Genomic DNA, 16,078 nt, shown 5'->3' on the forward strand with positions numbered 1-16,078 from the left:
TTCCCATCCACCATCTCTCTATCTGTCTTTCTCGCACGCACGCACACACACACACACACACTCGCACTCCCACACACAATCGGCCCCCTTCTCTCACACATCTCCCCCCTCTCATGGCCCAGGAGGGTTTTCCAGAGAACACAGATGATAAAATGGGTCAGGACAGAGCTGAGCACTATTTTTACCAGGACAGAAGCCATTTTCCTGGAGTCTCCTACAGGTATAAGGAAGCTGAGGCTCATGGCTGAGACAACAGAGCTGTGACATGGAGTTCCCCCTTGTCATTAGCTCCATACTGCCCTGCTTCACTAGCCTGACAAAAGCTGTCTGATCACGCTTTTACTGCAATGCACAGCCTAATTGAAAAGAGGAGGACAAAGAATCAAAGTGAGTGAGTGAGTGAGAGAGTGAGAGAGTGAGAGAGTGAGAGAGTGAGAGAGTGAGTGAGTGAGTGAGTGAGTGAGTGAGTGAGTGAGTGAGTGAGTGAGTGAGTGAGTGAGTGACTGACTGACTGACTGACTGACTGACTGACTGCCTACTCTACACTGACTGACTGACTGACTGACTGACTGACTGACTGACTGACTGCCTACTCTACACTGACTCACTGACTGACTGACTGACTGACTGACTGACTGACTGAGAGCCCTGCAGAGGTTTTCCCCAATGGCAGTGTCCTCTGTGTCTCTTGTTGTCACTCACCTCAGCCTCTCACCCACACAGTCACAAAACAGAGTACATCACTGTTTCAAACATGCATCCGCTCTCACAAACAACAGCTTACCGGTGTGTGACTGTAACACATACCAAACACACAAGGTTACACATCCTCAGCATGATTATATTCTAAGGGAAGACACTCTGTCTGTCTGCTTGAAGCCACATAGAAGGCCTCTGTGAGTTACCGAGGGGTTTTGACTGTGTTTCCTTTGAACCCGATGCTCCTATTGCCTCTGTACACACAGAGGCAATAGACAAACGCCTTCTCATTGCAGAATGTTAATCTTCAGCTCAGGGATATTCTCTCTCTCTCACACTGACAGAGGTGCAGCTGTTACAACCTTACACCAACGCTCCAACGAGCTCTCCCAACTTGAATGTGTCTGCCCTACGTGCACTGCACGCTGACAGACTTTATGTATGAAGTATCGCACGGTTACACCCTGTGTTTTAAAAAATGGATTCTGTGACACACACACATGCACACGCACGCACACACACACACACACACACACACACACACACACACACACACACACACACACACACACACACACACACACACACACACACACACACACACACACACACACACACACACACACACAGTGAGATTGAGTGAATGTTCCACTACTCTGTAATGCTATTGCTCTATGTCCTTTACAGTAGCACCAGACACAGTGTAGGTAATTGGTCACACTGCAGTGGCTAATCCCTTGTTATTATTCTGCTGTTTTTATGTTGTGTGGCAATCTAGACGCTCGGGGCACAGTAACCTTTCATCCTTAATCACACACAGAGCTTACACCCTATTACCTAAGCTCGGTGAAGAGACTTAACGTTGAACAGTACATCCTCAGTACAGACGCTGTACTATAGCTGCATACTGTCCTCAACCCCCATACAATTGTACATTGCAGATTCAGTTCTTTGTTTCTGGCCATTTTGAACCTGAAATCGAACTGAGAAAGGCTGATGTTCCAGATACTCAACTAGTCTAAAGAAGGCCAGTTCTATTGCTTCTTTAATCAGAACAACAGTTTTCAGCTGTGCTAACATAATTGCAAAAGGGTTTTCTAATGATCAATTAGCCTTTTAAAATGATCAACTTGGATTAGCTAACACAAAGTGCCATTGGAACACAGGTGTGATGGCTGCTGATAATGGGCCTCTGTACACCTATGTCGATATTCAATAAAAACCAGCCATTTCCCACTACAATAGTCATTTACAACATTAACAATGTCTACACTGTATTTCTGATCAATTTGATGTTATTTTAATGCACAAAAACAAAACCATTTCTAAGTGACCCACATTTTTTTACGGGGGGTGTATATTTCTAAGTGGCTCAACTGCACCGCTGAATCTAAGCCAATGGAACAGGATGTGCAACTCCAGATTGAAGTCCATTTCAGCACCATGGACAGCAAACAGATTCTCCTGGCACAGAGTTCAGCATCATGGGCAGAAACCAGATTCTCCTGGCACAGAGTTCAGCAACATGGACAGCAACAACACAGTCCGTAATTGAGGAGATTTCGCAACAGCAGTCCACTCCTGATATGGCTGTTCCAGCCGTTGCATGGTCATTATAACTGTCATTTAGAGAGCTAAAGCTTCACTGAGTATCTCTATTGCTGGCACTGGCCTACTGCCACACAGCCATTTCCCCCAGGTTTACTCAGAAACATTACTGTAAAAGACACATTGTCCAATGTTGTTACTGGTTTATGTAGTTTATGTATTGTTGAGCATGTGGACTCACAGAGGTGTAGAGGTACCCATCGCTGTTCATGCCCAGGTAGAGCCCTGTCTTTGCCCCCTGGATCGCCACGATCCTCAGACCCACAGGAATCAAGTTGAACTGTGCTGCAGAGAGGCGGAAAGAGGGAGGGAGGAGAGAGAAACGTTAGAACATGAGACTGACATTAGACCGACCCAGACAGCAGCAATCAAGAGCTTCCTAGAATGTCTTCTATAGGAATTTACATGGCTGTTGTTTCACCTCTGAATAACCCTACCAGGCACAAAGGTCACAACCTCACTGAGCCTAAGCCAGAGTGTCATGAGCGAGATATGGAGTGTTGTTGGAGTGAGGGGCTATCATCACGTCACCTCAGGTTTGCCATACTTTTGCTCTACTCTGGGTGCAGCACCTCCCTGAATACAGCTAAGAGGACTGGTGAAACACAAAGGAATAGAACGAGAGCATATGAGAGAGACAGTGGGAGAAAACAAGGGAGAACGAGAGCGTGAACAACAGAGAGGATGGAGTGACAAAAAGATGACAGAAATAGACGTCAGGAAGGGGCAGAGGCGGGAGGAAGGAAGGAAGAGAAAGGACAAGTCTATCCTCTATCTCTCGTCTCTTCTCACTCTCTCTGGGGCGTGCAGGGTTTCAGGGGTGTTACTGAGCTCTTCTACATAGAGACCAAGGGAACCATCAGAACAGGACAACAGAGTGGAAACAGTAGAAGACAGATCGGGTGGAAAAGAGAAAGTAGAGATGAGAGAGATAAAGGAACAATTATTGCTTCCATGGATTTTAAACGTGCCAACTAAACATCCTTATCAAATCCACACCCATTCTGAAACCTAAACCCGATGCAATAAGAAGCACAGCGTCTTTGTCAACATGATTGTGTTGTCTATTTATTTGCAGACCTTGCTGTTTGTGAAGGAGCATCTGGCTTTCCTAATCTCTAACTATATTTGAATAAGATCTTTGTCAAATCCTCTTGTTGATTTTGTGTATTTTCACTGTTGGCAGTTTCTAAAGGCGCATTTGGGAATCAAATAAGATTAATATTGAAAGTCAATACATGCATCCAATCCATATTAAAAGTAAGTAAACAATTCAATGAAACAAAGAACCTGCAAAGCGAGGGGTCCTTGAGGATGTCTCAAGTGGTTATTTATTTATCTGCTGAATAATAACTCAATTATTGTACAACGATGTCATGGTATATCAAGAAAGCAGGCATGTCTATAAGTCTCCCCATTCTCTGCCTCACCATGCTGCTGTCTTCTCTCTTCCCTTTTCATCACTCTGTGGTGTCATAGTCACCCTGCACCAAACCCTCTGACAACCTCCAGCTCACTCAAAGACCAGTCAATCTGTTCCACACGCTCCTCTCTGCTCTGCTCCTCACACACGCAGACAGCTGGGCCCGAGGAGGAGAGCTGAGGACAGACCCAGTCATCACACACCGCACACACACACTCATCCCTGTCACTCCCCCTTCTCTCTTTCTGTTCCATTCTCTCCCTTCCACCTCTTTCTCTATTTCTTTGTTACTCTATTGCTACATCTCTCTCTCTCTCTATTTCTCTACTTCTCCTTCTATCTTCTCTTGGTATGACCTCACTATATGAAGGATTTTATGGATGAGGGAGAAGTATACAACAACACTGAATATTTCAGTGTTTCAAATTGTGTGCTTAGTGTGGTTTTGTGTACTGTTGCCATGACCTGATCTGAGTTGGTGTTAATGGTGATTGGGTTGTGTGCTGTAGTTATTCCAGTATACCAGGATACCAGTATCTAGTATCCACCTATTCTGGAAAAGCATAGGCTTCAGTACTTCAGCCACAGACCAATAGCCCTGATCAGCGGTTGTTGAATGAGCAATCAACTGGTGCCAGTGACCAGACACTGAGAGAAGTATACAATACCTGGCTACTAGCCAGACTGGCAGGCCATGTGCCAACACGCACACACACACACACACACACACACACACACACACACACACACACACACACACACACACACACACACACACACACACACACACACACACACACTTACAGAAGGAGCTGCCTTCGTCCCTTGTGCCATCCATGGTGCCATCCGGCTGCATCTGCAGGTAGTATCCGTGCTGACTGTACAGCCTGGTCACGATGCCTTTCAACTGGGGCTCTGCAGAGGAAACAGTCAGCACAAAGCTTTATTAGACAGGGCCCATGGACAGGGACAGATAGAAGAGTCATGTAATAGTTATTTAGGGTTGAGAGGAACTTGGAGTTGAACAGAATGGGTTAATAGGAGATTGTCAGTTAGGGAGGTAGGAAAATACTTACAATAGTCTGAGTTAACAACACACAGCCAAATGTGTCTTTTAGAAGGGTATACAAATTGTTTAGCCGTCAGTGCAATGAATATTTGCAACGTCATCTAATAATGATGAATAATAGTTTAATAAAAGTTGACGACAAAAATAGACAAACTGATGTCATGAACAGAGGCTGCTGGCTAGCTGCTGGCCAGCACCTTATCTCTCTCTGCCCATTATCATTGCCGTTGGTATTTTAAGCAAAAGAGTTTGGGGTCATTGGAGGATTAAGTCAAATGAAAGAGAGCCTGTCTTCTGCTCCATGAAAGATACATCAGCATCACACATGTATTTGTGATGAGGAGGAATAAGATAACTGAACATTTAATGTGCAGGGTCCCTGCCGTCTACTTTGTGTTCATTTAAGAAACCGACAGATAACGAATCCTTTCAGATAGGAAACATGCAGCCACTGAGTCTGTTCCGGTTCACTCCTACAACCTTCCTCACTTTCCCTTTCCCTGCTCTGTGGTGCTCCTAGTTGACAGTCTGCCAGCAGGAGGCTGCAGGTGCTGTGGTGCCATGGCTTAATGCTCAGTCACTCTCAGTTAGAGAGAACAGCCTGGTCGGGCTAAGCTAGCGGGCCGCCTCTCATCCACAATGTAGCTTTAATGAGGGAGATGAAACATGGATGAGAGAGCAGTTTGTGAGAAACCCTCTGGGGGAATGGGGGTCAGATGTTAGTTCCCATGCCTCTAACCTCCTCCTACTCTGCCCTCTCCTCTCTCAGCCTCCCTGAGAGCCATTTGCTCGCACGATCCAGATCGATACACAGATCCTGATGAAGATTGGTCTCTCTATCTGTGTGTATGTGTGTGTGTGTGTGTGTGTGTGCACTCACAATGTGGGTATGTGATTGGGTATATGATTTGAAGGGTTATTTCCCCATAGGAACAGAGTCAGGGTCTGTAACAATGTGACAGAGACTCTCATATTTACAACCATGTAGATACAAAACTCACACTTCCCCCCTCTAATATCTCTTCCTCTTTCTCTACTTCCCTTCCTTGCTTTCTCTCTCTCTCTCTCTCTCTCTCTCTCTTTATTGCCCCCATACTCTCTCTCTTTACCGTTCCCCATTGTCTCTCTCTCTCTTTACCGTTCCCCATTGTCTCTCTCTCTCTTTGCCGTTCCCCATTGTCTCTCTCTCTCTTTGCCGTTCCCCATTGTCTCTCTCTCTCTTTGCCGTTCCCCATTGTCTCTCTCTCTCTTTGCCGTTCCCCATTGTCTCTCTCTCTCTTTGCCGTTCCCCGTTGTCTCTCTCTCTCTTTGCCGTTCCCCATTGTCTCTCTCTCTCTTTGCCGCTCCCCAATGTCTCTCTCTCTCTTTGTCGTTCCCCATTGTCTCTCTCTCTCTCTTTGCCGCTCCCCATTGTCTCTCTCTCTCTCTTTGCCGCTCCCCATTGTCTCTCTCTCTCTTTGCCGTTCCCCATTGTCTCTCTCTCTTTGCCGCTCCCCATTGTCTCTCTCTCTCTTTGCCGTTCCCCATTGTCTCTCTCTCTCTCTTTGCCGCTCCCCATTGTCTCTCTCTCTCTTTGCCGATCCCCATTGTCTCTCTCTCTCTCTTTGCCGCTCCCCATTGTCTCTCTCTCTCTCCCTCTTTATCGCCCCCATTCTCTCTCTCATATCCTTTGAGTTATGTGGGATTCATCCTACCCAATAACACCATCAGAGCATGGAAGCCGTTCATTACATGTCCCTGCGGATGTCTGTGGGAGAGCAGGGAGACAAGGGATCTTAGAGAGAGAGATGGCAGTGTCATTTCATTGGGAAAGATGGCTGTATGTGCAGTTCAACAGACAGCTCATGCAAGACAGGGCTAATAAACACCACTGCTTGCTGTCTGTCTGGGCCAATACATCTGATGCTTCACTCCCACACTGAACAGGTCCCACTGTCTCAACATACTGTACAATACACACTCCGGCTGCTTAGAACAAATGGAAGACAAGAGCTAGGAGTTTTTGTTTCAATTGTTTAAGCACAATTCTGAAAACAGGGCCCGGTTTGTCAAAACATGACACACAATTAGCACAACACTTCAGATCATTTGCAAAATGGAACACTTTTGTCAAAACTAAACACGACTTCATAAAAATTATATTTTGTTACCATACGATACCCACACATTTCATATGACTTCAATCTTTTTGAACCAGTTACACACTGCTGTTGCTAACCTAAAACACTTTTAGCAAGTCTAATTGTCAGTGATAAGAATACTGTAAATGAAGTACACAGAGAAAGTGCAACTATACAAACACTACACAAGACCAATGCTGCAGACTGAGGAAAACATCATTTATTTCTCTCCATATACCCAAATCAGTCAACATGGAGAATCACAACAAAACATGTCCCAGTTTTCATGCTACTACAGTAGTGTGCATAACACTGTTAACTCAGCAAACAGACAAACGTAAAACACTGTATCCAGTACAGGTTACAATTACAGTAAATAACAACAAACAAAACATCATCTGAAAAAAACTGACAATATTGTACAGAAAATACTACAGTAAACATCCTATACATTATCTCTTCGCCTAGCTGGATCTGGCCAGAGAATTTCATCAACATCACAAGCAATATCGTCATTAGCAAGACAACGCGGGAAGAACCGTCTTGAATGTCGAATCCATCCTTACACAGCTGCGGCATCGACTTGGTCACAGGGGTCCTCCATGGCCTGAATGAGGGGTACCTGAGCCTGGGGCTGGAGATCGTAAACCTTCCTGGCCTGAATGAGGGGTACCTGAGCCTGGGGCTGGAGATCGTAAACCTTCCTGGCCTGAATGAGGGGTACCTGAGCCTGGGGCTGGAGATCGTAAACCTTCCACCGCCATGCAGAGAAAACTATTCGAAAGGGTTTAGAAACAGAGTATGGTGGGAGGTATAGTACTGTCAACTGTGGATGGTGTTGAAACCAGTTCTGGACCAAAGCAGAGTGGTGGAATGACACATTGTCCCAGATGACCATGTATTGCATCTGGTGCATTTCATTACCTGCTGTGACGATGTAGTGCAATCGGTCCAAAAATGCAAGAATGTGAGGTGTGTCGTAAGGGCCCATTTTGGCATGACGGAGGACAACCCCATGCTGTGAAATGGCAGCGCAAAGGGTGATGTTACCCCCACGTTGCCCTGGGACTTTGATTATAGCCCTGTGGCCAATGATATTTTTGCCTCTCCTTCTTGCTTTTGTGAGGTTGAACCCTGCCTCATCAACATATATGAATTCATGCAGGATTTCCTCAGCATCCATCTGCAAAACTCCCTGAAATACAGTGAAAGACAAGATTGTGTAGTTCAGGAAAGAAATAGTATACAGTCAATGTAAAAAAGTCATGTGTGCAGTATGCAACATCACAGTGCTAAAGTGAACAATACAAACCTCCACATACTCATGCCGCAGCCGTTTGACCCTCTCTGAACTCCGCTCAAAAGGCACTCGATAAAGTTGTTTCATTTGAACCTAATGTCTTTTCAGGATGTGTGCCAGTGTTGACTGAGAGACCTGATGGACATTATTGAAAATGGCATGGTCACCGATAATGTTGGCTTGTAGTTCTGAGCCTGATGGACATTATTGAAAATGGCATGGTCACCGATAATGTTGGCTTGTAGTTGTCTGAACCTGACGGACATTATTGAAAATGGCATGGTCACTGATAATGTTGGCTTGTAGTTCTCGGAGCCTGATAGCATTATTGGCCAAAACCATGTTAATTATCTCTCTTGTTCTTGCGTGAATATGGGCCCCCTTCCTCCTTGTCGTTCCCAACCCTCAATCCTATGTAGAGAATAATACATGTAACTTACTGTACAATGTCACAGGAAGGGGTATGACAAGTGCTGATATGGTGCTGACAATAAGCGGCTGATTACTGTAACTGTAGACAGATCTTTAACCTGTTTTCCTGTCGAAAAGTCCTTATGACAGATGCCACTGTATATCTGCTAAGATTTGGCTGAACTCTCAGTCCAGCCTCCCTCAGCGTCAATCCGTGGTTCACTAGTGTTGCACGAATGTCATTTGATAAGTTTGGTCCTCTTTTCCTTTGTGCACGTTCTCCTCCTGCTTCAGGTCTTCCTCTGGCTCGGCCTCTGCCTCTTCCTCCTCTACCTCCTTCTCCTCCTCTGTGTACTCCTCCTCTCACCCTCACTCTTCTTCTGACTCCTTCCATTGTGGTTGAAAGCAGGTTTATCTACCTGCTGCATTTTTATAGTGCTTAAACCTGATTGGTGTGTCTACAATTTAGCAATCATGTGTTTGTGCACCTGATGGCTGTGTTTAGCAACTTCTTATGGCTGGGGGGCAGTATTGAGTAGCTTGGATGAATAAGGTGCCTAAAGTAAATGGCCTGCTCCTCAGTCTCAGTTGCTAATATATGCATAGTATTATTAGTATTGGATAGAAAACACTCTAAGGTTTCTAAAACTGTTTGAATGATGGCTGTGAGTATAACATAACTCATATGGCAGGCAAAATCCTGAGTTGAAATCAAAACAGGAAGTGAGAAATCTGGGCTTTGTATGTATTCACCAGAGTCCCCAATGAAATCCCCTTGAGATATTAATTTTTAATGATGTTGCACTGCATAGGGGTTCCACTAGATGTCAACCAATAATAGAAATTGTAATGAGATTTCTATGGTGTTGTGGGAGTGAATGATAGCAGAATGCATCAGGTGTCTCTCAAGCAGCTATTTTCAACAAAAGAAGGTATTTGGACATAAATAACAGATATTATCGAACAAAACAAACATTTATTGTGGACCTGGGATTCCTGGAGTGCTTTCTGATGTAGATCATCAAAGGTAAGGGAATATTTATCATGTAATTTCTTGTTTATGTTGACGCCATCGTTGCGGCTGTGGTGATTTTTACTTCTGAGCGCCGTCTCAGATTATTGCATAGGTTTCTTTTTCCCTAAAGTTTTTTTGAAATCTGACACAGCGGTTGCATTAAGGAGAGGTATATCTATAATTCCATGTGTATAACTTGTATTATCAACTACATTTATGATGAGTATTTCTGTTGAATCGATGTGGCTATGCAAAATCACTGGATGTTTTTGGAACTAGTGAATGTAACGCGCCAATGTAAACTCAGATTTTTTTTATATAAATATGAACTTTATCAAACAAAACATTCATATATTATGTAACATGAAGTCCTATGAGTGTCATCTGAGGAAGATTATCAAAGGTTAGTGATGAATTTTCTCGATTTGTGCTTTTTGTCTCTTTCTCTTTGGCTTGTAAAATTGGCTGTGTATTTTAGTGAGTTGTTGGTGACCTAACATAATCGTTTGTGGTGCTTTCCCCGTAAATCCTATTTGAAATCGGACACGGTGGTGGGATTAACAACAAGACTACCTTGAAAACAATATAAAATACATGTATGTTTGAGGAATTTTAATTATGAGATTTCTGTTCTTTTGAATATGGCGCCCTGCACTTTCACTGGTTGTTTTCATATCATCCCGTTAACGGGATTGCAGCCATAAGAAGTTTAACAGATTGGCTCATAGAAGTGGTAATTTGACAGTCAGTGCTTTGGAATTGCAAGGAAGTGACATCATGATATACTTCTGTGTCTGATGTATACAAGTGTGTTTAGGGTTTTGCAAATCACTGTGTGTAATGTTTTGCAAATAGTGTGAAGCTGACAATGTGCTTACAGTTGTGCAAATCTAGCCTTGTGTTTTGCTCCCTGAGTGTAAGGTTTTGCTAATTGTGGGAAAAGTTCAATTTTAGTGTGTAAGCAATCGTAAAAAAAACTGTAACCAGTCCTCATCACACCAGATATGTACCAGAGGGGAATAAAGAGCCACTGTGGCTTTTACCAACTCTAGCCATTAGGAAGTGCCACTGAGAATCTCCCAGGTGCCATTAGGGCTCTTGTGTTGCTCTGCTAACGCTCTACATCGATCAATGGAAAAATCATTGCAGCTCTAGTGGCCTCTTTATACCATGAAACAAGTGAGACTGTGGCTTTGGGATGAGGGAACAGCATAATATATTGCCACAAGGAAGTCAAGCCAGTTGGTGCAGAAGGCCAAAGGATGGTTTCATTTGTCACTGACTAGAGTTCTGTTCAATTCTTGGTAAGAAAGAAAGAGAGAGCAGCAATGATCAGGGTTCACAGGATGACAGAATGAACACAAGATAAGTTCATTAACACTCCACATTCGCATTCCAAAATAATACTTCAATACACGCTCACAGCTGTAATACACATACTGCGCAAACGGCAGGACTTCAGGTTTCTGATTTTCCAGAATAAAATAAAAATGTTTCACTGTGTTCAGACCACATAATATGGCAACACTATGTGATTTGGCAACAATATGTGACTATGCAGATATACTAATCACGATATTTCTCATTGTTTGTCTGCAAAATTTCAATCTAACCTTCATGAGACAAAGGTCAATAGTTACTGCTCTGGAATTCTATGGTTCCACTGGTGCCAATGACACTCATAGTGCCACCAACTGACTTTATGTTCACACAGCTTCTACGGACAAATACACAAGGTTTACATACCACATTTCATGGCCTCGTGTCAACGGGTTCAGTTCTTATAGCCCTGGTGTGATATGGTACCATCTAGTGGTGTAGAGTGGCCGACTTTGAATGCAGAAACTAATCATTCTCAAATTCATTAGAGGATAATTAATTGAGTTTCTGTACCAAATCTGGAGCCAATCTGACTCATGGTTCATGAGAAGAATATGTTTTAAGCATTTTTATGATTAGCATATGTGCTAACATGCATCTATAGGTACATTGCGGCCATATTTGTCTCAAAACCTGTAAAGACTGATGTAATAAGTCTAAATACCAAATCTGGAGTGAATGTGCCATATGGTTCATGAGGAGATGATGATTGCAGATGATTTTGAGCATTAGTGTTACCTTGTTTTTCTAGATATCAATAGCACATTCAGTGAGGTTCATCTTAGGGACGTCCAGGATGGTGATGACCAGTTTCGAGGTGATAGGCTATTGCGGGGTGGATTTAAAGTGTAAAATGTGACTTTTGATTTGGTAATAACAAAAGGTTTAAGATGGAGGAAAATCTGTCCTGACGGATGTTATGGACACGTTTGTTCAGCACGAGGAAAGACACTGACGTACAAAGATCAGAGTCTCTTGGTCCAACAGATTACAAAAAAGTGACCAATCTTTGTTATTTGAGCATGTCAAGGAAAAAACATATCTAAGAACAACACAGCCTTGTTGTGACCCCCCCCCCCCCCCCCCCCCCCAAATGTAAATAGAATAAAAAGACAGCCAGAACAAAAAATCACTGAAGAGAGAGGCAGATAGTTAGTGCTAGAAAAAGAGAGAGAGAGAGAGCTCTCCCAGCGGAGCTCTTAACTGGGCAGCAGAGAGAGAGAGAGACATGATTGTTGGGGAGGCTGTGTCGCGCTGAGCTTTCAATCCCAGGCAAGCCTGTTACAGATGGCCATTATGTCACAACTCACTCTTCCCCAGAGCAGAGCAACCCTGGAGAGTCACTAGAGGCGAGAGGGTGTGACTGGGAGGCAGCAGGACCAGAGGAGAGAGGGGATGGCTGGGAGGCAGCAGGGCCAGAGGGGAGAGGGGATTCCTGGGAGGCAGCAGGACCAGAGGGGATGGCTGGGAGGCAGCAGGACCAGAGGGGAGAGGGGATGGCTGGGAGGCAGTAGGACCAGACGGGAGAGGGGATGGCTGAGAGGCAGTAGGACCAGAGGGGAGAGGGGATGGCTGGGAGGCAGCAGGACCAGAGGGGAGAGGGGATGGCTGGGAGGCAGTAGGACCAGAGGGGAGAGGGATGGCTGGGAGGCAGCAGGACCAGAGGGGATGGCTGGGAGGCAGCAGGACCAGAGGGGAGAGGGGGTGGCTGGGAGGCAGCAGGACCAGAGGGGAGAGGGATGGCTGGGAGGTAGCAGGACCAGAGGGGATGGCTGGGAGGCAGCAGGACCAGAGGGGAGAGGGGGTGGCTGGGAGGCAGCAGGACCAGAGAGGAGAGGGGATGGCTGGGAGGCAGTAGGACCAGAGGGGATGGCTGGGAGAAAGCACGACCAGGGGGGAGAGGGGAGGCAGAAGGACATTTCCCAGACAGACTGAGGCTGGCATGTCAACGCATATGCCCACAGTTGAACTGTTCCGTTTATTCAGTTTATAGTTCTTAGTTGATCTCAGTGCAGGCACACATGCTATTTTCCAAATGACCTATATGTTTACCAAAATGTTTCCCTCAAGCTAGTTAGCCGTTTTACAAGCTCCCCTTAATACTCCATCCATGGCTGTCTCACGAAGACATATGCGTGCACACACACATTTGAATGGGCACAATGACATTGATGTGAATGTCAACCAGACAGCGGACTATACAGTGCAGAATCATAACACTGACTCCTTGTACTCCATGTCACAGGATACTGCAGCCATGCATTACATTACCATGAACACATGGACTTCTCTCTCTCTCTTTCATACACACATACACGGACACCAGAGGAGACTGCTGAGGGGAGAACGGCTCATAATAATGGCTAGAATGGAGTGAATGGAATGGTATCAAACACATGGAAACCAGGTGTTTGATGTGTTCGATACCATTATCATGTGTTCCATTCCTATGAGCCCATCCTCCCCAATTAAGGTGCCACCGGCCTCCCGTGACACACATGCTTTTTCATCCTAGTTAATGATCTGGTAGCATACGGGTAGGGGTGACAACTTCAGTACCACAGCAAACATGTTACACTCTCATCACTGTAACAGATCCATGCTAGTTTCATTCATTAGACAGGGTAACACACACACACACACACACACACACACACACACACACACACACACACACACACAGACACACACCGTACCCTCTACCCACAATATTCTCCTTTTACCCCTGGCTCTGTCTAATTGAATCTCATGCATCAATACCCTTTAATTAATATGATTGGCTGAGGGATTTTCTTGCTGTTTCCTTTTGTTTCCTTCTCACTGCTGTCACCCACAATGTGAGCCAATTAACCCACCTCCCTTGTTGGCACCTAATATGCTGAGCCATCACTATTGCATCACTATTCCAGTCCAGGGTGAGGGCAGTCATACAGAGCATGTGCCATCATCAACCATGGATGCCAGTCAGTGGAACCCTTTTGTGTGTGTGTGTGTGTGTGTGCGTGTGTGCATGTGTGTGTTTGTGTCTTTGTTTCTGTGTATGTGTGTGTGTTGGTGTGCGCGTGTGTGCGCTTGTATGAGTGCATGTGTGTATGTGGTGTGTGTGTGTGTGTGTATGTCTTTGTGTGTGTGCCTGTGTATATGTTAGTGAGTGTGTCTGCAATGCTCTGTTAGTCTATTGCTCCCTGGGAACTGTAGCTTGCTGGGGTTATCTGTGACTTACCTCATCTTGATAAGTGTGGAGAGTAATCACAAGCACTGCTTGACTTAGCAGCCAAGGGCATTTCTCATTCTGCTCTGTGACCGGGCTAAACTGCAGGGGCTTCCCTCTCCTTTCATTAGAAGGACTCTCTGCCTCTCCCCTCCCCTCTTGTCATTTGTCCTCGCTCTCTGCCTTCCTCTTTCAACCAGATTGTGAGGGAATTGTATGTGTGCGTGTGAGAGAGAGAGAGCAGTTTGTCTCTGGTGGTGTTCAATCCCTCCAAACAGAGCCATGAATTCTGGAGTATCGCTAGTAATTATCGATGCTACGTGGGACGTGGAGAGAGAGAGATAGAAAGAGAGCGAGAGATAACAATAGGGAGGCAGGGATGAGGATAGACAAGAAGCTGAAAGATAGAGGACAGAGAAGAGGAGGAGGAGAGAGAGAAGGATGCGGATGTGATATGAGGAAGGTTGAAACAGTAGAAGGAAGAGAACGGGAAAGAGAGAGGAAAAGAGGCACATTGGGTAACTCATGCAGTAGTAGCATGAGAAGGGTGTTTAATGACCTCTTCATCTCCCAATCAAACACTACTCTCTCACTTTCAATTATACCACGGTAAAACGGTTACCCATGTCAAACACCCAGCAGCCAGCCAGCCAGGCGAGAGTTACTGCTACTTATTAATGACATTGACAAGGACATGTCAAACACCCAGCAGCCAGCCAGCCAGGCGAGAGTTACTGCTACTTATTAATGACATTGACAAGGACATGTCAAACACACAGCGACGCAAATAGAGCTCCCACTGACTGATTCCCTAGTTGACACACATTAAACATTCACATATTTCATATCTGCCTCATTGGCATCATGACATATCTGTGTCATTTGTAATTAGCAATATAGACTGTCTGAGGAGCTGTCAGCTCAGAAAGAAAGGGAGCACCATAGTGCGCCCCAAGGAATGCTCTTACTACAGTACCTCCATACACCGCAAGGACTGCTCTTACTACAGTACCTCCATACACCGCAAGGACTGCTCTTACTACAGTACCTCCATACACCGCAAGGAATGCTCTTACTACAGTACCTCCATACACCGCAAGGACTGCTCTTACTACAGTACCTCCATACACTGCAAGGACTGCTCTTACTACCTCCATACACCATGGTTTCTTCCCTCCTAGCTGCAGACTCCAAAGCCTCTGCCCTGCTTACTTGGAGGAATAAGGACCAGAGGCAGGTGAAGAAACTAATGCAAAGCAGCAAGAGTGCTGTTCATCATCACACACACTACTCACTCTCCCTTCAGTCCTATCCAACAGCTTCCCATGACCCTCAAACCCTCATCCACCATGTCTTTCCCATGAACCCTTCAACACACACACACACACACACACACACACACACACACACACACACACACACACACACACACACACGTCTGCACTCTCACACAAGTTCAGCCAGGCACCTCTGTTTGATTTACCAGAGAAGACAAACACTGTCCCATGAGGGTTCATCCTCACTGCAGAAAGAGGGGTTTCCTCCCCCTACAGCAGTGCACAGCGTGGCATGCAAGGGGAACAATCTGTCAACTGGAGAACTGGGTCATGATGTTTAAACCAGAAGATAATTCTTATTGGCCAGTGTATATAGTAGATTATAAACTGGGTAGTTTGGGTTCTGGATACTGATAGGCTAAAAAAGCATTCCAGCCGTGTGCATATCAGACAATATACCACGGGTATGACACAAACATGCTTGTTTCCCATTCTATTTATGTTGGTAACCAGTTTAATAGCAGTAAGGCACCTCAGGGTTGTGCCTCACGTTGTGTCAAAGAAT

The 16,078-nt window shown here is 45.1% G+C and overlaps 1 protein-coding gene across 1 annotated transcript in view; it reads right to left on the reverse strand.

Moving 5' to 3' along the window:
* Positions 1 to 16,078, reverse strand: part of LOC110533935 (fibroblast growth factor 11-like) — a 57,434-nt gene that overhangs the window by 16,001 nt on the left and 25,355 nt on the right. The window contains exons 2-3 of the mRNA XM_036990358.1: positions 4,535 to 4,645; positions 2,489 to 2,592 (exon numbers count right to left, since the gene is read on the reverse strand). Of these exons, the coding sequence (XP_036846253.1) occupies positions 2,489 to 2,592; positions 4,535 to 4,645 (215 nt within the window). The remainder of the gene's footprint in view (positions 1 to 2,488; positions 2,593 to 4,534; positions 4,646 to 16,078) is intronic.

Source organism: Oncorhynchus mykiss, chromosome 10, assembly GCF_013265735.2.
Source record: "Oncorhynchus mykiss isolate Arlee chromosome 10, USDA_OmykA_1.1, whole genome shotgun sequence".
NCBI lineage: Eukaryota > Metazoa > Chordata > Actinopteri > Salmoniformes > Salmonidae > Oncorhynchus > Oncorhynchus mykiss.